The sequence below is a fragment of the Dryobates pubescens genome, chromosome 11 (genome assembly GCF_014839835.1).
Source record: "Dryobates pubescens isolate bDryPub1 chromosome 11, bDryPub1.pri, whole genome shotgun sequence".
NCBI lineage: Eukaryota > Metazoa > Chordata > Aves > Piciformes > Picidae > Dryobates > Dryobates pubescens.
The window spans coordinates 12,297,248-12,324,404 of NC_071622.1; the positions used below are offsets into that span (position 1 = coordinate 12,297,248).

At 48.6% G+C, this 27,157-nt stretch overlaps 1 protein-coding gene across 1 annotated transcript in view; it reads right to left on the reverse strand.

Annotated features, from left to right (window-relative positions):
• The window catches only part of PAPPA2 (pappalysin 2), a 105,612-nt gene that overhangs the window by 63,284 nt on the left and 15,171 nt on the right, over window positions 1-27,157 (reverse strand). The window contains exons 3-5 of the mRNA XM_054165726.1: window positions 10,774-10,919; window positions 2,481-2,774; window positions 1,397-1,589 (exon numbers count right to left, since the gene is read on the reverse strand). Coding sequence (XP_054021701.1) covers window positions 1,397-1,589; window positions 2,481-2,774; window positions 10,774-10,919 — 633 coding nt within the window. The remainder of the gene's footprint in view (window positions 1-1,396; window positions 1,590-2,480; window positions 2,775-10,773; window positions 10,920-27,157) is intronic.

Genomic DNA, 27,157 nt, shown 5'->3' on the forward strand with positions numbered 1-27,157 from the left:
CTAAGCTCTCAGGAAGTCCCTGGGCAATATCATCCTTCTTGGGCAGGAGAAAAAGGTGGGACATGCTGGGTTTAACCCCATCTCTTCTGCATGCTCTGTGGTCAGTCTTGGATGAGCCACTGAATCACCTGTTTCCTACCCATGCAGTGGAGCTGACAGATGCCACAATCCCCAGGGCAATCCCTCTGCAGTTGAATGGATGCATTTCAGTCTATCTCTGTTCAACCCAAAGCAGGTTTGAGTAGTCCATCACTACTGGAATACAAAATGATCACAATAATGTCTATTAAAGGGGGTCCCCCTGTGCCCTTCAGGAAAGAAAAGGCACTTTTCTGGGTAAACAGCCAACCTCAGCCCCTTCTCCTTGACCAGCTTTTCTCAGAGAGTGCAGGACTCCCACCTTGGACCAGCTCCTGAGACAGTCATGAGCAAGAACTGGGAATGGACCCAAAATCCCAGTGCTTGCCTTCTAGATCTGTGTTTTCCTGCTCCCCAATCACTCCATTCCTCTCCAAAGCCGTTTGTTTGGATGACTTGAAGCCATCTAGCTACTCAGAGGCTTTCATGCCTGGGAAGTGACAGGCACATGGTCATGTTATCCCTGGGTGAAAGGCCCATCATGAAGAGCAGCAGCTCTTTGAAAAGGCAGCAAACACTATCCTAGGGTTGTCCCAGCTGCCCTCAGACAGCACTTTTCTTTGAATTGCCAGAGACAGCTTTGTGAAGCAGCTTCAAAACAAGTTCAAGAGATCTTTAACTTGTGCTTATGGTCCCATAATAAAAGCACAGACCTAAATCCTGGTGGAAAGCGAAATGTTTTAGTAAGAGGGGTTGCTGAACAGGAAAACTGGTGGTGTACCCTGGTCTTGGTGACTCCCCAGTACTGGGAAGAAGACAGATACTCAGTGCTCAAGGCCACACACTATTCGCCAGCCAAACAACTCTGGTTCCTCATCATCATTTGTTTGGCTTGAAGAGTTTCCTGAGTTACCCCTAGTCAGTTACACCAGGAGTCCATGACAGGACTGGGAACAAAACCCAGCTGCTGTGGTTCAAGCTCCCTGCCTTAACCACAAGGCTGCATTTCCTCCTGGTAAATAGTGACTTTATACAATAAGTGCTAAATGAAGCTCATTTTTCATTCCCTGATTGCACTCTGGAGTTTAGGAATTGGCATTGCCTCCCAATGCTCTTTGGCTTCTTCTCCCGGCACCCTGACAGCAGAAAGCTCACAGGAGAGACCTTGTGCCAGCAGGGCCATCACAGCAACCCAGGTCTTGTGTTTGAGGGCTCTGCTGGGGATGGCCAAAGGAGGAATGGGACGGGCGATCTGCATCAGAGGGCCCTTTGTCTCTCCTGTGCAAGCCCAAGACCATTGGAAGAGCAGATCCCTTACCTTTCATGGATGACACCGCTGATGGGAGGCAGCCAGTAGATGCTGAGAGAGTCCCAGGTCTGCCCTGTGACCATGGGAGGGATCGGGATGGGGGCAGGCTTCTTGCTCTGCCCCCAGCGCTGGTACACCAGGTCCAGGTAGCAATGCATTCGGGCCACTTGGTTGGGGGTGAAGGTGTTGGTGCAGTCATCATCTAGGAGAAGAAAGGCCAGACTGAGAGTGGCAGGGATCAACTGGCAGGGCGTAACAACGTGCGCCCTCCCTGATCTCCAAACGCTGTTTAGGAAACCTCTGGGAAAGCCTGAGAGACACCAGGCGTGTGGCTGCTCTGCGGCCAGGGCTTTCTGGTGTCGTGTGTCCCCAAAGCCACAAGATGGCACTGCCTCAGCAGCTCCACAGCCTTGCACTTGCTCAACGCCAGCTCGCACCAGCTCCGTCGCACGGGCAGTGCCACTCTCCTTTGCGGGACAGAATTGCTCTTCGGGCTTTGGTCCTCATGGGCAGCCAGGAGGAACACTAACTCTTTTCGGCTTGCCTTTGGAAACCAAGCCAGAAGGACTCAACTTGAAGATCCAAAATTACAGCAGTACTAGCAATAATAATAAATAATAGGAATAAAAAATAATAGGAATAATCAAGTGCTTCAGACCTGGGGAACAAAGGCACAGCACCACACAGACGAAAATGGCCTTGGTGCATGTCCAATGACAAGGCTGGGGGGGAGGGAGGGGTGGAAACCAGGAAAGTGGTGGAGTCACCATCCCTGGGGATGTTTAAAAGACTTTTGGATGAGGAGCTTAGGAACATGGTCTAACAGCTGTGTACAGGGAGATGTTAGGTTATGGTTGGACTTGATGACCTTAAGGTCTTTTCCAGCTAGGCCACTGTATGATTCTATGCAACCGCCTGCAGCTAAGCAGCTACTGCAAGCACAGGCTGCAGCCCGCCCCATCCCAACACACCAGGAAGAACCACAGCAGCTAGGGCATCAGGGAAGGGACTACACATGGATATGGACAGGAGAGAAACCTAGGTTTCTAGAGAAGGTGCCCCCTTACCATTTCTAAGGCAAATCAGAAGTTACCTGTGTAGCTCATGTAGTTGTTGAAGGGTGTCCCCATGAAATGTGTCTGGCCGCAGGTGTCGTTGGTGGGGTCTGGATCCCGACAGAGCTTACTCTTTGGGGTGGGGGCAGTGTCAGCACAGAGGTCTCCTGTCTCCATAGATGGAGTGGTCTCCCTGCAGGGATCGTCACACGATTCCCGCTCACTCACACCCTTGAAGACATGGTACAGCCCCAGCACATGTCCCACCTCGTGGATCATGGTATTTGTGTGGCCATGCATACCATAATAAGCAGGATTGAGGACAACTCCACCTGGAATTGTAAGTACAGAGAACATCACCCAGAGGAAAGAGACAGTGGGGAGCTTCTGTTGCCCACCTGTGTTAAGTGAAACTCCTCTCATTGTGCTTCCAGGTCATAAATGAAGTGCTAGATGGAGATCTGAAGATGAACATAGGACGGGATGGCTGCATTGCCTTCTTGGAATGGAAGGGATGGGTGGCTTTTCTTCCCTTTATGATCACACCACTCTCCCAAAAATCTTCAATCATTTCAGATACCATTTCCCCTGTTTATAGTTCAGTGTCTCCTTTGGTTCACCCTTATAACCCCACACGAGTTTCAGAGCCAAAGTGCCAAACTAAGCGGCGCTGTGAGTTTACAGGGATGATCCTTTGAACCAGAAGGTAGAAGACCTTCCCTAGCCTAGACAAGTGACTAAAGCATGTCAGCTCCCATAGCAGAGGAGAACAGCAAGGTGACTAGCAAAGTCCTGATATACTTGGCTGTGCCAACCAGAAGCCACTTGCAGCACAAGTCCATATGAAGATTCAAACGTTCTGAGAAAGCATCAGCGATCCATTGCTTCATCCTCCAGAGCAGACCTTAAGGAGCAGCCAAACTCTCAGGTGCTGTGGCAATCTGCTAAGCTTCTACCACAAATCTGACCTTAATTTGCTGTGCATTTTTGAGAGGAGTTTTCCAAAGCACAGTTTCTGAAGGTCCCTTCCTTCCCTTCAGAGAGGTTTACATGCGGGCAAGGTACACCAAGTGAACCAAGCAAGAACCTCCCCTTCTATCACAGTCCTACTCCTCTTCCCTGGGGCACCCCAGTGCCTTGACTCAAGAGGGCACAAAGTGACACTTATCTCCAAGTTAGTGTGGTGCAGGTTCAACTGCCAAAGATGCTGAAGCATGGGTGCAGACTAAGTCCCCCAGAAAATTCCCAGAGATGCCACTTCGTACTGACAGCAACAGCAGGGAGCTGAATAGGACCTAGGCTGATCCTGCATTAAGCTGCCCCTTGGCTGCAGGACAAGGTGCTCTTCCTCTCCTGCCCACCTCCCTGCCTGTGACAGGAAGAATGATGGTGATGAAAATAGGTGGAGCAGACCCTTCCCCTTGCACTCTGCCAGTATCTCCAACTCCTAGCCTGGGAGGCACACCCTTACTGACAGCAATGGTACCACATCTGCTTGGAACTTGCCTACAGAGGATGCTCAGGACAAAACTCACCCATCTTCTCTGGCCTTCTTTTATTTTGCCCAGATGAAAATCTCAGTGGAAACTGCATTTTCTTCCCTGCTTTGAGGCTTTTCATTGGCCTTTTCCTCCCTTTTTTCTCCTCTCATTCCCTCATCCTCTTTTCCCCATGGTGCCTTAGGGTGGAGGAGCAAGGGCTGGGGAGCAGCAGCAAGACAAGGAGCAAAATGTAGACCCCAGCATGTGCCCGTGCTGACTCCAGGCAATACCTCCATGGCAGAGGAGGCTTTTTTAGCCCAACTACTTGTAGCCTAGACAGCTTGGATGGCAGCACGGTGAATAGTTGGCTCTGGCACAGCTTGCTCCCTCCTTTGTAGAGCCCTGGAGAATTGGCTGTGCCAACTACCTCACAGCAGAGCCTCTGCTACTGCAACTCTGCTGCTGATTGCTGCCCCTGCCAGCAAAGTTAAATTTGGCAGAGGGCCACCGTGTGATCCTGTCTCCAGCCACAGACTGCTTGAAGTCTGCTCCTGGATCAGCTCAGTGTGCTACTGGGACTACCTCATGTCCTCTAATAGAGGGCATTCCTTCCAAGAGAGGGCTTTCTTCAGATCACCATGTCCCTGGCAGCACACCACAGGTCTGTGACTTCTCTGGTAGAGCCATGATGTGTGAACAATGAATTGGGGGTTGGAAAGGGGCCTTCAGAGATGCCCTGAGCAATTCCCTCAAGCCCAACAAGGTTGTGAGAGGGTGGCATCTTCTGTGGAAGATCTGTGTGTGTGGTTCATGGAAAGCCTGAGAGACACCACTGACCTGTCAAGTGGCACCGTTTCTCAGCTTAAAAATTCATGATTCTTGTTCTTCCTCCCCACAGTGTGTGGATCTTATTCCCAGGGCAGCTTGGCTTGAGGCAAAGGGTGGGTCACAAAGTAGCTACATTCCCTTTATCCCCAGCTGTAAAACACCAGAGCGTGGAGGACTTTGCATCCCACCAGTCAGCTCTTGACCCTTTAGTTGACTCAAGATGGGTCACAAGAAGGTGCAGAGGCTGAAAAAATCCTTTGGGCACCTTCATGTCGTGTCCTGTCAATCGTTAGGCTTCTGCAAGCCACCCCGCTCTCAGTTAACTGGGTGGTAAATGCTGTAGATAGCAGAGGACATCTCATTGATGGAGAACCCAAGGGACACATAAAAAAAGCTGCTTCTCCTTTTAATCCAAACAGGGCATGAGAGAAGAGAAAGAAAAGGCAGCTCTACAGCCAAACCCCAGGCTGAACAAGGCAGGGGGCTGACTGCCCAAAGGTCTGAGAGGAGGAATGTGTACACAGAAAGAAAAGAGTCCTCATGAAGAAAGGAGTGAGATGTGAAAGCCCCACACACGTCCCATGGCACTAACCACAAGGAACGGGGCTGAGTACCAGGGGCATGGGAGGCCCTGCCACCAAACAGCTCTCCTTCCAGCAGAAACACAGTGCTCTTCCCACAAGGGCAAATAAATGGGATTCCAGTCCAGGGAGGGACAGAACTGTTAGAGGGGAGGGGTGCCAAGGCTGGGATACCCTGTCCCTGCCCCTCCTCTCTGCTGGCTTCCCCTATCCCATTCCTCCCTCCACAGGATGATCATATTTTTAATCTTTTTAATCATTATTTTTTTTCACAGCTAATTAGATGTCAGGATTAGAAACAGCATGAGAACTGTGCCTTCCTTCTAAACATTCCTGTCCCTCCATTCCCTGTCCCCACAGCTCCCCGATGAGCTGGGAGAGCTCCCAGCGTTAGACCAGGAAGTTGTATTTCCCCTCTGCAGGGTCCTGGCTGTGAAGGCAAAATGTGGAATTGTTCACAACATCCCAGCAAGACCAGCCTCCCCTCTTCCTCCTCTGCAGATCAGGCTTTACCTCTCACCTCTGCCTCCTCCTGCCCTGGGAGATGAGCTGCACTGGGCTTTAAGGGCACTCTCCCCCTCGTGTCTGACAACATTTCCAAGGTGACCCCAAGGTCAGCATTTACAGAACCAAGCTAAAACCTTCAATATTGTGTCTCTGTGACATCGAGCCCAGCATTCCAAGGCAGGTGAATCAGAGCCTTCTCTGGGCTTGCTCAGCTAACCAAAACCAGGCAGCTGGAAAGCTTCCCATCTGGCCTTACATCCTTTCTCAACAGCAGAACTACCAGCTAAAGCTGTAGAGCTGATGGTATCCCCAAGGTCAAACCTCAGCTTTGCTCTAGCAACAAGAGGTACCCAGTCCCATCAGTAGAGTTGATGAACAGAATCATAGAATGGTCCGGGTTGGAAGGGACCTTTAGCAGTCCTCTAGTCCAACATCCTCAACTAGATCAGGTTGCCCAGAGTCCTGTCAAGCCTCACCTTGAATATCTCCAGGAAGCATTGGTGTGGACCACAATTCACCCTCACTCACATATCCCTTGGAATCTCCTAGTCCTGGGATATTGCCCTGCCTTTATCCATGATCAACAACAACGCCGAAGGACTCTGGTTGATTCCACCCCCCAAGAAATCCACTTGTTCCCAGGGTAGGGCTGCTGAAGAGGACACAAGTTCAAGCCTGGGATCTTTAAGCAGCAAACCACAAAGCTGAACCTGTATCACAGGGCCAGGCCTCCCCAAACACTGAGTCACAGCTATGAATGGAACAAACGCATGACAGTTAGTCAGACAGGAAGATGGCCGTTGCTTAAGGTACCTTTGATGGAACGGCTGGCCCTCCTTCAGGATCCACTGACCTCAGCCAGATATATGAGCTGGCCTCAGCTTATATAACTGCAGAAAGTATTTATAACACCAAATATTCACAATTCCCTTGCCTTTCCACCATGTTTATGCAAATACAGCTCAGATGTGGCTACACATAAAGTTTAAGCCTCTGCATTAGGGCATGGCCAGGGGGGTTGGAGGCAAGGCTTTCCACTGTGGAAAGCTAAGGGTTGGGTGTTGTGGGTTTTTTTTTATAGGACAGGAGTTCTTCAACTCCTCATGTTTTATAATTAAAGATTTACTTCTAAGTTCTCAGAAAATTCATCCCAGACTCTGAGTAAGAACTCTCAATTTGAGAGGGACTCACTGGAGGAAAGATTTGAGACAGTACGGTTAGAGGGAGCCATGTAAACAGACCTGAGATCTTCCACCTCTGCTGCTAGCTGTCAGTAAATTGTCTCTGTCTAGGAGCTCCACAGCAGCTGAAATACTTCCTACAGAAGCATCACTTTACCCCAGAGGAGGTTGGAGCAAGGTAGGGGTCAGTCTCTTCTCACATGCAACAGGATAAAAGGAAATGGCCTCAAGTTGCGCCAGGGGAAGTTCAGTCTGGATATTAGGAAAGTAATAGATCTGTAAGTCATCAGTACAGGAATGGTCACTGTATTTCTGGTAGCCCAAAACAAGCAGAGATGAAGAGAAGGGAATGAAAAGAAAAGGAAAAAAAAAGTCACTGAAGATTTCCAGAAGGTGAAGATGCCAGCAGGAAAGTGAAGTGGACCCTCTTGAAAGACACTCAGAGGTCATGAAAGAATGGTTTCTAAGGAACTCAGAGTTCAAATGGTGAATTAAAAAACATCTAGAGAAGAACTGGTGGAGAACAGTAAGTTCAGTGGGCATTGGGTTGAGAGGAATTGTTGAAACAGAAGAAGGGAGGGCAGTTGGAGAGAAAGAGTCTCTTGATATTTCTCTTGAAACTGTCCAGTTCAGAGACAGAAACAGATCAATATCTGATAGAGAGTCTCTGGAGCCATGAAACGGTTTGGCTTCTTGGAGAGGTCAAATCAGACTGGAGGAGCTGGTTCGATTCAGGAGGAGAGCCAAGCATGAGAGGGTCTGTAGGGAAAAGCAGCATGGCAGGCAGCAGCATGGGTGGAGCAGGACTTGTGTGCTGGCCTCCATATTTTTAAGGTCAGGATAGACAGAAGATTAGCAAAACTCAGGGCAAGGGAAGGAGTCTCTCTTCTCAGAGATAGACCCTTCTTGAGTGAAGATCTGTTTTCACTCCTTGGTCACTATTAGGTCCTTGAAGCTCAGGAATTTTCTCAAACTACTGTTCACTGCTCCCAGGGTTGTCATTGCTCTTTCCTCACTGCTTTACCTTCATATCTGCTCAGACCCTCCAGTAGCCGTTTTGAGAGGTTTTGCCAAAAGCTTCATATTCATGACCTGCTCAGTCACAGAATCACACAATGGTAGGGGTTGGAAGGGACCCTGAAAGATCATCCAGCCTACCCCTCCTGCCAGAACAGGATCACCTAGGGCAGGTCACACAGGAACATGTCCAGGTGGGTTTTGAATGTGTCCAGAGAAGGAGACTCCACAATTTCTCTGGGCAGCTTGTTCCAGTGTTTGTCACCCTCACCGTGAAAAAAACCCTCTCCTTATGTTCACATGAAGCCTCCTGTGCTCCAGCTTGCACCCATTGCCCCTTGTCCTATCATTAGACATCACTGAGAAGAGCCTGGCTCTGTCCTCCTAACACTTGCCCTTCCTGTTGTTATAAACATGAATGAGGTCACTCCTCAGTCTCCTCTGATCCAAGCTAATGAGCCCCAGCTCCCTCAGCCTTTCCTCATAAGGGAGATGTTCCACTCCCTTCATCATCTTTGTGGCTTTGCATTGGACTTTTGCAAGCAGTTCCCTGAGGTCCTTCTTGAACTGAGTGGACCAGAACTGGACACAATATTCCAGATGTTGCCTCACCAAGGCAGAGTAGAGGGGGAGGAGAACCTCTCTTGACCTACTAACCACAGCCCTTCTAGTATTAAAAGGGTGTATACCCCAGGATACCATTGGCGTTCTTGGCAACAAGGGTACTGTCCTAAGTTTCTTCTGTGCTGGACAATAATATACATTGTGCATGGTAGAAAACACTCAATGATGTGGTGGAGCCTCCTGTTTCCAGAGAACAGAGTCCACCACCTGCCCTCCCCCGCTCATTAAGTCTAAAACTAAGGACAGTCTTGAACCAAAGTAACTTCAGTCTGCCAGAGCCTCAAAGACATTCAGATCCGGCTTCATACTTCACAGTTCTGGCACAAGAGCCAAGACAACACCTCTTTTCCTCTGAACCTCTGTGGTAAAACCCTGACCCAATATTTCCAGATGGTGCCACTTCTTGTGTCCCTGGCTGGATACAAACTCTGAGACCAGAGCTAAATGCAAGCTTTTGATGCAACCAGTCACCCCAATTACCCTTCCGTACAGCTCCTTGAAAGCCGTTGGGAGGGGTCCGAAGGGAACATGTGTGGCTTCAGCACTTGCTGTAGTAAGATGATTGTCAAGCTGGGCCTTGGAAGTGATTTTTGGAAGCTGAAGGAATAAATTTCATGGAGATTTGCCTTCCTCACCAAGTGACTGTGGCAACACACTATTGAAATAACAGGCCTGAAACTCATTGAGGGAGGGAAACTGGCAGAAAAGGACTTTAAAACAGGTCTTCAGCAGCAGTCTAGAGCTTTCAAGGTTCAAACATCACGCACTTGTAAAAGCAGAAGGTCTAGGTCTGCCGTGCAGGTGTCAGGAGTAATTATTTCCAGTTACTTATTGAGAAACACTTTAGATGTTTTGACTGCAAAGTGGAAAGGGCTTTGCCAGAAAACTCTGACATTGAAGAGGTGGAGGGAGAGGCAGGAAAAGAGAGGCAGAAGAAACAGGAGAAGACACAATACATTTACCTTCTAGTGAAGCAGTTGCCACTTTAATTCTTTTGCAGTCTGCCAGGCCTGAAGACCTTAAGGGTCTGCCTGGAATTAGCTGAAGCCAAGGAGAACCTTGACTCCAGCAGGTAGCTAGCCAAGATATAAAAACATGGTTTAATTTGATTTGACAGTCATGCTCACATCTGCAGCTGGATTTAGAAGTGGCCAGCGCTCCCTGCCTGGTCAGCTCTGGAGTCGCTCAGTTCTAGAGACTCAGCTCTGAAATCACCATCACCCCTGGTTTATCTGTTTGTCACTAATGCTCTGTAAAGGAAAGATCACCATTCCCAGAATCCTGGAAGGCAAACCTAGAAGGTTTCAGGGAAACCAAGTGCAAGTATAATTCCCTCTCTAGAGCATGCACTAACAGTGAACCTGCAGGTTTCTCCAAGCTCTTTGCCCCACTGCCTCCACCATTAAAAGTTTCTCTTACACTCTGCAAGGCCCTTGTCAGGGTGTAACCCCACCCCATGTGTCCAGAGAAGGGCAACAAAGCTGGTGAGGGGTTTGGAGCACAAGCCCTGTGAGGAGAGGCTGAGGGAGCTGGGGTTGCTTAGCCTGGAGAAGAGGAGGCTCAGGGGAGACCTTATTGCTGTCTACAACTCCCTGAAGGGAGGTTGTAGCCAGGTGGGGGTTGGTCTTTTCTCCCAGGCAACCAGCACCAGAACAAGAGGACACAGTCTCAAGCTGTGCCAGGGGAGGTTTAGGCTGGATGTTAGGAAGAAGTTCTTCACAAAAAGACAGATGGGCCATTGGAATGGGCTGCCCAGGGAGGCAGTGGAGTCACCATCCCTGGAGGTGTTTAGGAAGAGATTGGATGGGTCACTTGGTGCCATGGTTTAGTTGATTAGATAGTGTTGGATGATAGGTTGGACTCTATGATCTCAAAGATCTTTTCCAACCTGGTTAATTCTATTCTATTCTACACCTTACCCACGTGGGAACGGGGAACAGGCAGCTTCACTCCTTACTGCAGCTGCTATTGGTACAACCAGAGCTTGTGATCATGACCTTCTTATTAAACATCCTCAATGCTTAGCCTGATCACGTCTGTGTCTTTCTGTCAAGTCAAGCAAGTGAGGAAAATAACAACCCTGAGGCCCCATGACTGAGTTCACTTACTTACCTAGGTGACTAAGGGCCTCTTTATCCCACGGCCAAGTGGCAGCACCAGCCAACTCTTCCCTCACTGAGCTGGCAAAGTAAACGTTGAGGAAGTGAGTGCTGTTCAGCTGCAGTGCTTCCTTCAGCTCCTTTACACTCATGTATGCCCTGCAAGGACAAGGGAAAGGAAATAGTCAGCAGAGACTTCAACAGAGCAAAGAGGAAAAGCAGGAGTCACCTGTAGCTATCCTAGAAAGAGTACAACAGATCTGGAGATCCTATCCTTAAGTCAACAAAACCATCAGAATTTGCTGAAGTGTGGTAAAGCTGATCAAGTTCCAACAGGGTGCTTCATGATGCTACTAATTCTGCTCTGTTAGGTGCAAGTTCTGCTAGGAGTTTGGGGGGGAGGCAGTCATGCAAATCTGAAGAAGTTCTGCTAATAACAGTAGCTTTGGTGACAAGCTCTACTCTTAGGCATAGTTTGCTAATAACAGGGACAGGGGAGACCCCAAAGAATAGGATAATGGGAGGAGAAACAATGAGAAGAAAGAAAATTCAGAAATCAGCTTTGCTAGGGAAAAAGAGAAGAGGTTTGGCATCAGAAAAGTAGAATTTGGGGGAAGATTAGAGTAAGAAATTATTTTTTCTTTAAGATGTTAGGAGAGAGAAAAGAATCCAGAACTACAGTTGGTTCCAACAAGGCTTTTCAGGTGTCATCTCTCACACATAGCAAGACAGGAACAAACATCAAACCTTATTTTTGGGAGCAGAGAGGGTTTGCCAGCTGGGGTCAAAAGTCTTCTCCAGACCATCTGGAGAAGCTCATAATCATGGCCCTCTAGGACATGTATGCCAGAGGTGGCAGTGCATGGCAAGGACAAGGGGTCCCTGCAGAGCACAGGCACATGAAGAAACATGTTACCTCACCCACATCCCTTTGTGTTGTACAAGGAAGATTACGAGCAAAAGGTATCTCAAAACGTGCTCCAACAAATCTCTCTTCCAGCTCTCCTCAAAACAGACCTTGGAGAAGAGTGCTGTCTGTGTCCCTTGGTCACTGAGCCAAAAACAGGGCCTCCTTCACATGTCTCTCTGCATGTGACACAAGTCCTCTCTGAGAAGAGGTCTGGGATGTCTGCAGGAGCCAGGGCAGAGAAGCACAGGAGCTCCCAAAGTAAGCTTAATGGGGAGAGAGGGAAATCTCTTGGGATGGATCTGTCAAAGGGCACACTGAGTAGGGAAAGCCTCCTGCAACACTGCTGACCATCTCCTGTCTCCAGAGCTGGGAATAAAGAGTTGCAAGAGCAAGAAAAATACTGGATTTGAGGTAACCAAGACATCCACTTCTAAAGGGAGCTGGGAGAGGTGGGTATGCAACAGACATTGCAGCAGAGGAGTAACAGCAGTGGGTATATCTAGATGTCCACCAAATGATCCTCGTGGCACTTCTCTCGGCACTTAGAGAAAGAACAACAGCAGTCAGGAAATGTAGGTTTCACTCTTCCCTGTGTAAGGGTGTTTCTGCACAGGTCAGAGGTCTGTATTCCATTCACTGGTACATCAACAATCCCAGCACTGCTCTTTAGGGGGTTTGTGTCATCAGCTCTGTAAACTGATCAGGATCTAACTTAATAACAACAACTCCAATAATAATGGCAGGGGGATTGGAGGGTCTTAGGCTGTGCTGCAAGCGCCAGATACTGTTTTAAATCAAGTACTACCATTTCCACCATCAGTGCTATTAACCTCATGAGCTGAGACAGGATTAGGACAGGTAGCCCTGGAAGACATTGCATTTAAGTCCCTAAGACTCATCTCTAAGTCTTCAAAATCTGAGGACCTTGACCCTCAGTTTGTGAAGCCATTGATTTAAGAGATTCTAAGCATGGAAAAAAAAACTCATGGAAAGACTTCAAATACACCACTGCAGAATGATGATGGAAATGCACCATTGTGGAAATATGTCATAAGAATGACTAAACCTGCAGCAGAAGGCCAACAGCAACATTAAGGTGGTGGAAAGCATTTCCCTTATTCCCATGCCTCCTGGAGCAATTGGCATCTTGGAGCTGCATGGAGAGATTAGGAAGGGAATGCAATAGTTTCTTTACACTGGACCATCCATGAAGGCACAGGACAGAGATTGGAATAAGCAGTTTCTGTCAAAGTGGTGTCCATTAGTGCATTCCTCACTACACTGAGTTATGGAAGGAAGGAAGGACAAAAAGCTGAGCGTGGGGAAAACGACACGTTCTCATCTGAGATGTGAAGTGAGAAGGCAAACCAATGAGAGATGTGCAAATGCACTGTTTGAGATGGCAAGGTCCCTAGTCAAGTCATTATACCAACAGACTTATTTAGAAAGAGAGAGGTTGCTACAGCAAATGGAAGAGAAGGAGAAAAAAGTGGAAAAAATAGAGGAAAAGAATTCCAGAGGTAGGCTAAAGCAGGGTGGCATGTGGAACAGAGGTTGGTAAAACCAAGGGTAGCCACTTCCCTGGATCTGAAATAGCAGAACATTTCAGAAGCTATTGCTGATTTGAGAGGTGTCAGATAATCAGGATTTGCTGACTAGCTCTCTCCTACCAGTCAGCCCCCAAGAGGCCATCTTGGGTGGGAGACATCTCATCCACCTTCCCTGCAACAAAGCAGCGTCAATACTTCAAATCACTTCGGAAAATCTTGGCTGGACTCTACGGCAGTGTTTAATGGTGAGAGAAGATGACCAACTTGTCTTCACCAGGCCCTGAGATCTCCCACCACAAAGCAGCATTCCCAGAACACTTTCCCCAGCCACATCAACTTGTGGAGAGAAAACTCTCCCAACCGGAAACGGCAAATTAGGAGAACATGATCTGCTCTCTGTGATGTCTCGCCTGAGCATCCCAGACACGCGCCACACTGACGCCATCCCTTCAACCCAACCAAGACGGGAGCAGGCCGGGAGGAATAGATAGGGAGAAGAATAAATAAACCTGAAGGACATATTTGTGGCATGAGTCGGAAGGAAGAGAAGCAAGAGGGGAAAAAAAAAAAATTCATAGAAATAAGAGAGTAAAGGGAGGGGGAAGGGGGAGACAAAGCCTCCTTCATGCACCAAAGCGGCTCGGGGGACACAAACTTAAAAATAATGTTGATTCCTGACCTATGATATCTTGGAAAACTATCCCCAAAGCCTTTCAGGCTGTCCAAATTCCGAGAGCTGACGTCAGCCCTATTGAGAGGGATATTCCCGCCACCCCTCTTCTGGAGACATGATGTTTTTCTGGCTGTCGCCTGCCGTTCCCTTGACACTAGCAACACTTTTCTTTTTGTTCCTTTTTTTGTTGTTGTTGTTCTTTTTGTTGTTGTTGTTTGGGTCAACCCTTAATTATAAATAACTGCAATTCCCTCCGTTGAGAGATTTGGATAGTTCAGGGCCACCACCTCAGGGGAGGAGGAACCATTCCAACACTGAGAGATGCTCAGATGGATGGAGGAGAAGACCCAGATTTCACCCACTGTGGCATGGAAAACACAAATATCCTCCTGCTGATGTTCCCAAAGACATGACCCAGACCAAAATAGCTCTGGAATGGGCAACTCCAACTGCCCTCAATCCACATTTCCCACTGGCATCCTCAGCTTAGACAAGGAGCATCTAACTGGCGTCTTTGCCTGTTGCTTACTGCCAAGGTCATGCTCTCCCTCTTCTCCAGTGCTTCTGTGATTTTCCCAGGGGCAAGGCAGAAGAAGCCTTTGGTCTCAACAAACAGGATAAATGACAGCCCTCTCCTTGGCTCCCCAAATAGCTTTTCAATGCCTACAAGACCAGAATATTCCAAACCTGATGTGGTATTTATAGCAGGGTGGGCACTGCAAGCCAACACTCCAACACAAGGAAGACCAGAAGGACACATGGAGGCACAGCTACCAGCTAAGAAGCAAATAAGAAAACAACCCCAAAGAGAAGGGCAGAGGATAGAAGAGAGAGGGGGAAGGGACAGCAGGTTTGGCAGATGCAAAGCAAATGTTTTTCCAAGAGCATGCAGAATTCTTTGATGAACAACTAGCTGCATGGTAATACCACCTTGACCTGAGGAGTATTTGCAACTCTAGAAAAGCAGGATGTGCATGACCATCATAGGCAAGTGCAGAGAGAGATTATGAGCTGCCATTATTAGAAATGAGTGTGGGCACGAACACCATCTGAAATGATGGTATTTGAGGGAGTCACCCAGATAGGAGGGCCTCCATGCTGGTTCTGACATTATCTGATCATCTCACTCTAAGGCAGGCTAGGGTACCACACGATACACTGGTTTACTTGTGGGTCTCATGGTTGGCAGAAAGCAAGCTGGGGAAGAAGTCTAGAGCTTGCATAGCTCTACAGTAGCACAGTGGAGCTTCACTGATGTTTGTGTGCTCCTGATGCTGGATCAGGAGGACATGGCTCTATATGAGTCTTAATGATGTGCTGTCACTGTGTGATATTTCAGTCTATCTAGAAAGGAAAGGAAGACAAAGACATTGTCACTGCAAATCAAGAGACTCATAACTGCAGATGGAGAGGAACTCCACAGGTCATCTAGTCTGACTCCCTTGTCAGATCTAGTTAAATAAGGTTGCTCAGGGCCATCTCCATCTGCGATCCAAACAGCTCTGAAGACAAGAGCTGTTCACAACTTCTCAAATCAACATATTCTAGTATTTAACCACCTTAAAGAAAATTCCTAGAATCTAATCCAAATTTCTCATGTTCCAACTTGTGCCCTATAATCATTCACCTCTTCCCAGAAGCCTGTTCCTTCTTCTCCCCATCACATAAAACGGGAAAGCCATCAAATAACTACAGCTTTGCACAGAAAACTGCACTAGATCATAACCACACCAAAGTCTAAAGACCCAAAGCTTCCTCTCTGGTCAGCTGAAGAAAAAAGAAAAATATCACACTCTACCAGTGACCTCAGGCTTTCCTGACATCCCTTTCTCATGCTCCTCCCTGGATGATTTTGTCCTAGTACATGGGACAGCAGCATCTTGGTACTTGTAGATATAAGCCACATTCTGGGCTAGCTTGGAAAGGAGAAGACTTGATGCACTCCAGAGAGATAGAGCTGTTGCTGCTTTTCCAGGCAGCAGTTCCTGGTAGTAACAGGACCACTGCTAGTGCAGAGGTGGCAGAGAGGAGAGGGTCTATGATGGATGCTCCCTGATAGACAATTAAGCTGTAACACAAGCCTGATGTGGTTTAAGGTGGGAGAAGAGAAGCAAGAGCAGCACTTTGTAGTGACTGCTGTGTCATAACAGGAAGTCTTGGGGCCACAAGGAAAGGTAAAAGATGGCACTTCTGACTGAAAAGCAAGGCCAGCACATGCCCCATGCAGCACCACAAAGCAAACTGAATTCTCTAGGTGCTGCGAAGGATGCAGTGTGTAATGCCACAGGAATTCCACTGCAATTCAAAAATAGGAGTCTTTTCCCTGTAGACATTTCAGAGGGGATGTGGGAGTGAGGTTGGGTGGAAGTTGTCCAAGTGCCCTTCATGGATATCTGGAAAATACTTGAGGTCCAGCCAGCTCCAGTTAACCATACAGCCTAATGAAGTCACAGGGGATTCCTAGCTCAGCTTTCATGTCCTTAACCCTCCACAAGGAAATTTCTCTTCCTGATTTTCTACTCCCCCCCAAGCAATGAGGCTCCCTTTTTACCCAACCCCCTACTTGACAAAGGAGAAATCCCCCAGACTTGCCAGAAACAAGCACCAGCCTGCCACTAACATTACTGATGTGCTGACAACACATTCCCTCAAGGCTGCAAAGGGTTGAGGCAACACACAACAACCTTGTTCTGAGCCACCAGCCAAAAGCAAAAGAGCCGTAACTCAAACTGTGAAGACAGGTGCTGAATCAAGTGGCACGAATATTTTCAGAGAGCAGACTCTAATCATCAGTGAAGAAAGATTCTCCTTCAAGTGGTGAGCCAAAGCAAACACCTTCTGCTCCAGCCCTACCGAAGGGCTCCTCTTCGTGGTGACTCTTTAGGGAGTCTCATCTTGCACACATGAGCAGTCCTTGCTAGAATATGTGAACCCTCGTCCCTGTTCCCAGACAATGCTCAGCCTTGCCTCCCTTAAAATACACTCTGAGTTTACCTGCCCTGAAATTTCTGCCTTTAATATAGCTGAGTGGAGATGTTGTATTTTTCAGGCAAAAGCTGAAGTTTTCTGTGCTTCAGACTACTTGCATCCCCAATGACTATCATCAAGGAGCTCTGACTCCAGCACTGTTCTGGTATGCCACAAATATCATTGCCACCATCATGACAACTTGACAAGCCAGCAGTGTCCAAATGACTCTCATTTGAACTGCCTTTGGTAACACAGCCAGATACAAAACACATGCAAGAGGCAAAGGGAAGGCTGAGAAACAGCCAGACATTGCCCTGCAATTGCAGAATGCATAACACTGCTGGAATAAACCCATCTGGATGTGCTCCTGCATGACCTGGCCCAGGTGATCCTGCTTTGGCAGGGGTACTTGATCTCTGGAGGTCTCTTACAAACCCCTACCGTTCCACGATTCTCTGTGGTCCTTGGGAGTCTCTCAGCAGCTTCACTGAATATTGGACATCAACCAAAGAGCATTTGGAATGAGGGCATTCACATACATCTTGGACTTGCCTAGAGAAACCCACCTTTGAGGCACTGACAGTATGAGTACAATAGCCTAGGAAGCAGCCATCACTGGCAGCACCATTTAACAAGAGTTTAATGAGTGGCTGAGTATCAAGATGTCAAAGAGGATGACAGGTCAAACAACCCCTTCATAAGGGCCTTCAAGATCAGGGATGAGCAATTCCTGTTGGATTCAGAGGTAACCTTCAGTCTCCATGTGGGAGGCAGATCTGGCTTCAGGTCTGAAGCAGCAGCAGATGCTACATGGTCAGACTTGCACCGGCAAAGCTGCAGATGGGATCAAACAGACAAGTTGTGGTTCAAGGCTGTGACCCTTCTGACAGGGGAAGGAGACTGAGAAGGCTGCAGATGACTAGCACACACAGCAGGCAAGCTCCCAGTTGCATCAGATGGTGGTGCACAACTTCTTGAGGTCAGATTTGGGCAAGAAAGACAATAACATTAGTGTTAGACCATAAAGTCCTGCAGGGTATTTAGCCCTTAGATAGGCTGAATAACAACTGCTGCTAACAATGGCACGGTCTAGCTGTTCCTGGAAGTGTTGGCTAAGAAATTATTCCCTAAATCATCACTGCACCAGCCAAAGGCAAATGCTATTTTAGACCTGGTTTTGGTAAGCAGTGTAGAAATCATGGAAGAGCTGATGAGAGAAAGAAAACTTGGCCTGAACTCATAATGAGCTGCTTCAGATTGACTTCCATAGAGGGATAAAGGCTTGAACTAAGAGTTGAAAAGCCAGGACTGATCAGCAGACGCCGCTGCAGCTGAGATGCTGGGGAGACAGGAGTGAAATGGGAATTCCCTGAAATCCAGCTGACTCCAGTGAAAACAAAATACAAAAGACCCTTTTAGAAACAAAAACAAACAAAAAAAAGCAGCAGAAGGAACAGACCTGCTGAGTAGGGAAGGTGGAGTGAAGCTCCAGCCCTGGAGTCCTTGGCACAAGACAGCCATGGACCTGTTGGAGTGGGGCCAAAGAAGGCCACAGAAATGATGGGAGGGCTGGAGGCCCTCTGCTGTGAGAACAGGCTGAGAGCTGGGGTTGTTCAGCCTGAGGAAGAGAAGGCTCCAGGAGACCTTCTTGTAGCCTTTCATTATTTTAAAGGGGCAAATCAGGAGGCTGGGGACAAACTTTTAGTGGGGCCTGTTGTGGTAGGACAAAGGCTAAAGGGTTTAAACTAAAAGAGGGAGATTTAGACTAGAGAGAAGGAAAAAAATTTTTTTTTACACTGCAGGTGGTGAGACACTGGCCCAGATTGCCCAGAGAAGAATATGATGTCCCATCTCTAGAACCATTCCAGGTCAGGTTGGAAGGGACTCTGAGCAACCTGCTCTGGTTGCAGATGTCCCTGCTCACTGCAGAGGGTTTGGACTAGATGACCTTTGAAGGTCCCATGCAACTCAAACCATTCTGTGACTCTATGAATATGGTACATGGTACATGATGGGGTTAGGGAGCAGTGTAATGCCCCAGAAATCCATGAGGAATTAGTTCGGGACCTGCTGAACCACTTGAACACTCACAAGTCCATGGGACCGGATGGGATCCATCCTAGGGTGCTGAGAGAGCTGGCAGATGAGCTGGCCAAGCCGCTCTCCATCATTTTCCTCCAGTCCTGGTTCACTGGAGAGGTCCCAGATGACTGGAAACTGGCCAATGTGGTCCCCATCCACAAGAAGGGACGGATGGAGGAACCCAGAAACTACAGACCAGTCAGCCTGACCTCAGTGCCAGGGAAAGTGATGGAACAGATTATCCTGGCAGCAATAACTGCACACCTGAAGGATGGCCAAGGGCTCGGGTCCAGCCAACATGGATTTAGGAAGGGCAGGTCCTGCCTCTCCAACCTGATCTCCTTCTATGATCAGGTGACCTATCTGGTGGACGTGGGGAGGCCTGTGGATGTAGTCTATCTGGACTTCAGCAAGGCCTTTGACACCGTTCCCCACAGCAAACTGCTGTCTAGGCTGTCAGCTCATGGCTTGGACCGCAACACTCTGTGCTGGGTTAGGAACTGGCTGGAGGGCCTAGCCCAGAGAGTGGTGGTGAATGGTGCCACATCCGGCTGGCGGCCAGTCACCAGTGGCGTCCCCCAGGGATCAGTGCTGGGCCCCATCCTCTTTAATATCTTCATTGATGATCTGGATGAGGGGATTGAGACAGTCATCAGCAAATTTGCAGATGACACCAAGTTGGGAGCAGATGTTGGTCAGTTAGAGAGCAGAAGGGCTCTGCAGAGGGACCTTGACCAACTGGACTGATGGGCAGAGTCCAACAGGATGGCATTCAACAAATCCAAGTGCCAGGAGCTGCACTTTGGCCACAGCAACCCCATGCAGAGCTACAGGCTGGGGTCGGAGTGGCTGGAGAGCTGCCAAACAGAGAGGGAGCTGGGGGTACTGATTGACACCCACCTAAACATGAGCCAGCAGCGTGCCAAGAAGGCCAACAGCATCCTGGCCTGCTTTAGGAATAGTGCAGCCAGCAGGAGCAGGGAGGTCATTGTGCCCCTGTACTCTGCATTGGTTAGGCCACACCTTGAGTACTGTGTCCAGTTCTGGGCCCCTCAGTTTAGGAAGGACATCGAGACACTTGAACGTGTCCAGAGAAGGGCAACAAGGATGGTGAGAGGCCTTGAGCACAAGGCTCAAGGAGGAGAGGCTGAGGGAGCTGGGATTGTTTAGCCTGGAGAGGAAGCGGCTCAGGGGTGACCTCATTGCCCTCTACAACTACCTGAAAGGTGGTTGTAGCCAGGAAAGGGTTGGTCTCTTCTCCCAGGCAACCAGCACCAGAACAAGGGGACAGAGTCTCAAGCTGCACCAGGGGAAGTGTAGGCTCAGGGTGAGGAGAAAGGTCTTCACCGAGAGAGTCATTCGTCATTGGAATGTGCTACCCAAGGATGTGATGGAGTCACCGTCCCTGGGGGTGTTCAAGAGGGGATTGGATGTGGCACTTGGTGCCATGGTCTAGTCATGAGGTCTGTGGTGACAGGTTGGACTCAGTGATCTTTGAGGTCTCTTCCAGCCTTAGTGATACTGTGATACACGCAGTGACTTCTACAGGAGTGAACAAAGATCTTAATGAGGCTGATTTGGTTGTCCTCTCTGACAGACCTTAAATCCACCTGCAAATTTCATCTGACTTTCAGGTATAAAGGCCTCTGTGAGGGAGGAAAGCACCAAGACCAACCACTCCCAATCCCAAAAGGTCACATGGTTCAGGTGCCTGACACAGAAGCCATTGCATCATGAACCAGGGGCATCTTTACACAGGGGCCTCATAGAGGAGGCATCAAGACATGACCCCACAGCACATGCTGTGAGAAAGGGCTTGGAAAGGTGACAGAAGCAGGAAGGGGAGTGCTGGGTCAGGATCAGGCACACACAGCGGGGAGAAACCCAGGGATGCAGGAGACAGCAGAGGACTGTGGTGAAGCTGATTGAAAGAGGCACGAAGGGAGACGAACAAGGGAAGCATGGCCTATGTCTCGGCAGGGACTACCTGACCTCTTCTCCAAGGGGGCACAGCAACCTGTGGCTGACCCTAGCAGCCAGCCCTTGTCCTAAGGGTTGTTGCTGTCTGGCAGGGATTGTAAGCAGCAAAGTCCTAATGGGAAAGGACAGCCTGATCACAAAGCTTCCTCCTGTGCTTCTCTGCTGGACCAAGATGTGGGAGCAAAGGCTGGGATCATTGGTGCATCCCCTGAAAACTGGAGGCTGACCTCAGAGGGGGCAACAGCCACACCAATGGGTTCCAGCCCTTTGACTCATCTCCTGAGGTGGATCTGCCAGAGCTGTAACCCTCCATCAGCAGCATTCAGCAGGGGAAAACAGGGTCTCTCCACAGCCCTTTAAGACTGCCACAGCTCTTAACTCCCATGCATGGGGAGAGCCAACAGCAATCCTGCAGTGGGGACATCTATTCTTTCAAACTCTTTTACCCCACATTGTCAAGCTCCTGGTCACCAGCCTTCCATCTTTTGAGCCGTTTCTCACCCAGAGGCAGCCTGCAGGGAACACCTGCAGTCCCACAACATTCATACCTCCACAGCCCGCTTTAGGGTCCACCACCACACCAGCAGCCACAATGGGCTTCCTTCCCAGAGCACAGACATCAGGACCTCCTCTTTGCAAGGTCATCTTCCCAACACCTTTCCTCATGCAGCTCTTCATAATTCAATATGGAAAGCCCTGTGCTGCCAAAACCTGACCCACAAACTCAGCATTGCTCACAGCACTTCAGACCTAAAGCATCATTTGGTTCTCCCAAACAACCAAAGCCTTTTTGAAGGCTTTGAAGTTAAGGCAAAATAAGCCAAATATTTCCCCCAAAAGCTCCCGTAGGAGGCTGGCTTTGAGCTTGTGTTATCACTGCTGCTTCACCCCATGAACTTTTGGGTTTTTACCCCCTCTGGGAGGACAAATCCATGCAAGTCCCATAAACTTCCTGGCTTATGTGACAATTCTTGTGTTGCTTAAGCATAATGGGCCATCAACTTCCCCCCCGGGATAAATCTGTCCTGGCAATCTGCGTTTGAGTGCTCTACATCTTGGGGGAGTTGATAGCATTTGGGGCTTGTTTTAATGGGAGTGGGTAGCTGTGATCAATTATAAAAGCTCTATTTCCACGGAAATGGGCGTTTAATAGATTTTTGAAAACAGTGGTTATTGACCCAATGGACCTTAATGGCTTAAAACCCATCTGATTGGAGTGTGGAAGAGTAAATGCAGATGATTTTCAAACGTGTACTGGAATAGGTAGTAAAAACCCTTTTAAATTGCAAGGACCTGGTCAATAGGGAGTTTCCATTTGCTTGCTTGGCCTTTCTATTTCTGAGTGAATCATGGCCACCTCCTTCTCAGAGAAGCTTGTGATTGCCACCCATGTGAGATCATCACAACCCATCTGAGAGCCATCAAGACACAGGGATGTCTTTCATTAGACTGGACAATGAGGCAGGGTCAGGCTTTTACAGCAGCTGAACTCCCAGCTGCTCTCATGGTGGGAACAGGGGATACATAGAATCAATTTCATTGGGAAAGACCTTTAAGATCATAAAGTCCAACCATTACCTAACTCTGCCAAGGCTGGTGCTAAGCCATGTCCCTCAGCACCACATCTCTGCAACTTTCAACACCTCCAAGGATGGGGATTCAACTACATCCCTGGGGAGCCCGTTCCAGTGTTAGAGAAACCTTTCAGTGAAGAAGTTCCTTCCAATATCAAACCTAAATGTCTCCTGGTGCAACTTGAGGACTCTTCCTCTTCTCTTATCTCTTCTTACTAGGAAGAAGAAACTGACCCTGACCTGGCTCCAATTTCCTTTCAGGCAGTTGTAGAGTGAGAAGGTCTCCCCTCAGCCTCCTTTTCTCCAGATGAAATAACCCCAGTTCCCTCAGCCTTTCCTCACAAGACTAGTGCCCTTGACCCATCAACATCTTCCCTGTCCTTTGGATATGTTCCAGCACCTCAATATCCTTCTTGTAGTGAGACTTCAAACCATCAGCAGCTGGAAACTGTTAATGATAAGCATTCCAAAGAAATTAATACACTTTTTGGTTCATTCTAGGGAGTCCTGCCAGAGAGAAAGGCAGCAGAGCAGCCGGTTATGGTAGGAGGTGAGCCCAGCATTGCCCTGGGTGGCTTTGCTCCAAAGCCCAGCAGAGTGACATGCTTTGGAGTAACTATCCACCACACTGGGTAAGTTCTCACCTCCTTCCACAGTGTTGATGCTGGCTGGTGAGACACTGGCATTGGAGAGGACACATGTGAGACAAAGCAAGCAAGATGCACTGGGGGAAATGGAGAAAGAGCTTTGCAGCTCTCTGTGGTTTTGTGAGGCAGAACTCAACAGTGGCAAGTTATTCTAGAGCTGGTTCCAAGCTAAACAAAGCCAGGTTGGGTTTACTTTCTGCCTGGCTTGTTTGTTTCAAAGCAAAATAAAAACCATCCCAAGCTAGGACCTAGCTTCACAGCACTTTCTGCCTGCTTATCTTGCACAGATAAGCCCTGTTCCACCTAACCCACAAAAGCAAGTCTGCAAGTCAGCTTTCTCTTATTTTTTGCTTGCAGCAAAAACATGAAGCAGTATTTCAGGTTTAAGGGGGTCTTCAGGTCTCTGTGAACAAGTCAGGGTCCCCAGGAGCTTGAATTTCACTGCTGTGTTAGCTCACTGTCTCCTGAGGGAAAGCAGAAGGATCATGACACAGGTAGGTACAACATTCTTGGTTTCCCCCCAGCACTGTGTGGGCTTCATGTAGCAGAGCAGAGGTTCAGGGCCAGGAGACTCAAAGCACAGCACTCCAGACAAAGGACAACTGCAGAAATGAAAGCATCATTTTTTGCTTCACATTTATCCAGGACCAAGCAGCTTGATCTCCTCTTATTAAATGTCTCTTCCCCACCCAGAGACCATGGGGCAGGGGACCAGAGCCCCAACATCAACAGCAGCACCTCATTGCTTCACAAATGGGGAGCAGGATCATAGAATCCCAGCATGGTGGCAGTTGGAAGGGACCTCTGGAGATCACCTAGTCAAACCTCCCTGCTAAAGCAGGGTCACCCACAGCAGGTTGCCCAGGATCACAATGGCCAGGTGGGTTTGGAGTCTCTCCAGAGAAGAATACTCTACAAACACTCTGGGCAGCCTGGTCCAGGGCTATGGCACCCTCACAGCAAATAAGTTTTTCCTCCTGTTCAGATGGAACCTCCTGGATTCCAGTTTGTTCCCATTGCCCTTGTGCTGTCACCGAGTACCCCTGAAGAGAATTTGGTCCCCTCCTATTGACACCTGCCCTTTAGATGTTGACAAGTAACAGTTACAGACTGAAAGAAGGAAGATTTAGATGAGATGCAAGGAAGAAATTCTTCATTGTCAGTATGGTGAGGCACTGGAACAGATTGCTCAGAAAAGTTGTGGATGCCCCATCCCTGGAAGTGTTCAAGGTCAAGTTAGATGGAGCTTGAAGCAACTCATTCTAGGGGAAGGTGTTCCTGCCCATAACAGGGGGGGTTGGAACTAGATGATCTTTAAGCTCCCTTCCGATCCAAACGATTCTATGACTTTATGGTGCTCCTGGGGGCAATAAGCTAACAACTCCTTATTCCTCTACCAGGGAAACAACAGCTCTGTGGTCAATAACTCCTCCCCTCAGGCATTCTTCACTGAGATAAGAACCAGTCTTGCCAAAAGATTCAAAACTTCACTGTACTCACCCTTAACTTCTCACCAGAGGGGAAAAAACTCATAGCCTTGCACTGGCCAGGAAAGGGATCAAGACACAGGAAAGTAGGAAAAGAAACCTGTTCAAGCCAAACTTAGAATCACAGAATGGCCTAGATCAGAAGAGACCTTTAAAGGTCATCTAGTCCAACCCCTCTGCAGATAGCAAGGACATCTGCAACTAGAGCAGGTGGCTCAGAACCCCATCCAATCTGACCTGGAATAGTTCCAGGGATGGGGCATCTGGGCCCATGTCTCATCACCCTCAGTGTGAAAAAAAAAGGTCTTCCTTCTCTCTAGTCTAAATCTCCCTCTTTTACTTCACACCCATTTCCTATTATCCTGCCACAACAGGGCCTGATGAAAAAGTTTGTCCCCACCATTCTGAGCAGACACTTTATATCCTGAAAGGCCACAAGAAGGTCCCCTGGAGCCTTCTCATCTCTGGACTGAAAAACCAGAGGGCTTCCAGCCCTCTGATCATTTCTGTAGCCTCTCTGGATCTGTTCCAACAGGTCTATATATTTCTTGTGCTGAGCAGAAATCTGCCCCCTTTTCCTTTTCTTTTTTTTTTAATGTATTTATTAAGAAAGGGGGGAAAAAAAGAAAGAAAAAAAGAGAAAAAGCCCAGTCCCAAGCCTCCAACTTATTTTTAGGACTAGACACTCGGGTGTCCCAGCCAGAGCATGGCACGCTCAAGCCAGCATTCTAAAAACGCCTTCATCACGGATATAAAAAGGCCAGGAGATAATTTATTGGGGAAGTTTTGTAACCATCCTACATTAACCACAAACAACAACAAAAAAACCCCCACCAAAACTCCGAGGCTGCCTCTGTTTCCCAGCACAGCCCTTGGCAGGCGACAGTTGCAAAAGCTCGGCATCCTCGCTCTCTCCCAAGCCTCCCAGCACCATCTTGGTGGGTTTGGGCTCGGCAGGACCGGTTCCCTCTCTCCCCCCTTGCTCTCTGTGAAGGGGCAATTTGACTTCCTAAACCATGGTGGTGATTGGGCCAAGGAAAACGGGAAGCAGTATGCTCAGTTAATGACTCCAATGGCCACAGCTCAGCCTGCCAACCCAAACCTGGATTAAATCATCCCAGAGACCCCATCAACGCCAAGCTGATGGTGTGCCACTGGATGGCTGCTGAGAACCTCACTGCCCTGCCATTTCAGTTCCTGGGGGTCTCACTAGCCTGGCCAAGGTCTCAGCTGGTGTCCTCCACCCGCAGGCAACAGTATAGTAGGATGAGGAGGAGCCCTGGGGAGGACTGAGCATCAAGACAAAGAGTGACCCTCCCCCCTGCCAGCCATTGGACACACACTGTGCCTTCACAATTGCCATCCTGATACAATCAGCCCCCTCAAGTGAGCTAGAACAATAGCTCACATCTGGGACAGCTGTTTTCCACCCCCACAAAAGCGCCCAGGCTGCCACTGGGCAGGGTCCTCTCCTCTTGCTCACACAGAGATCGTGTTCTCCCTCTCCCGTGGAGATGTGGTCACTGCTCGGGGGGGGACCTGGCAGGTTCCTCAAGGAACATGCTGCCTGGCAGCTCCATGCTCACAGGAAGGCTTGAGGGAGTGAGCAAGACTCATCCTCCAGCAGAAGCTTATTGGAAATTAACCCCTGTGCCTTCTACCTCAGGAAGCAAAGGGATGGATTACTGGAGACTTTATTTCCTTCTAGAATCACAGAATCACTTTGGTTGGAAAAGTCCCTTAAGATCATCAAGTCCAACCATTATCTTACTCTACCAGGGCTGGTTCTAAACCATGTCCCTTAGCACCACATCTCTGCATCTTGTCTTTTAAATACCTCCCTGGGGAGCCTGTTGCAGTGTTTGAGAACCTTTTCAGTCAAGGTTCTTTTTTCAGTCTGAATCTTCTCTGCTGCAACTTGCAATTGTTTTGTCCTATATTTAGGCACATCAGTAGCATGCTACAGCTTGATGTACAGAGCAAGCAGTTCTGGCCAGCTCCAAAGCCAGCAGGTGGGAACCAGCTCTTGGACCTGGACACCTCTACTACTCAATCTCTTCCAGTCCCTGGGAAAGCACAACAGAATTCTGGCCACACCAGGAGCCACTGTGATATGGAATCTTCTGCTCTTGATGAGTGTCCCAAAGACTTTGCACGGTCCCTTAGACAGCCGCACGTTGGTGCCACTTCACCTCTGGAATGAAGTCAGTCCCACTAGCCTGACGTCACAGTGGAGCGGCTTGTTCAGATCTCTAAGGCACACATAGCAAAATCTGTGTGCCTTAGAGAGTGTGCCTCCATGATGGAGCCCCCATCACCATCTCCTCTGCCATACCCATGCTTCTCCTCACGGATCTCTCATCACCCCAGGTTAAAGCCTACATCTACCCTTTGCTTTCTATCAACCCATGCCAGAGAAGGTACAATTGCCCTCTCTAACAAGCTTTGTAAGAACTCCCACTTTTTGAGGTTCCCAACTCATTTATGATAAAGTTTGGGACATATGAAAGACACAAGGATTGAC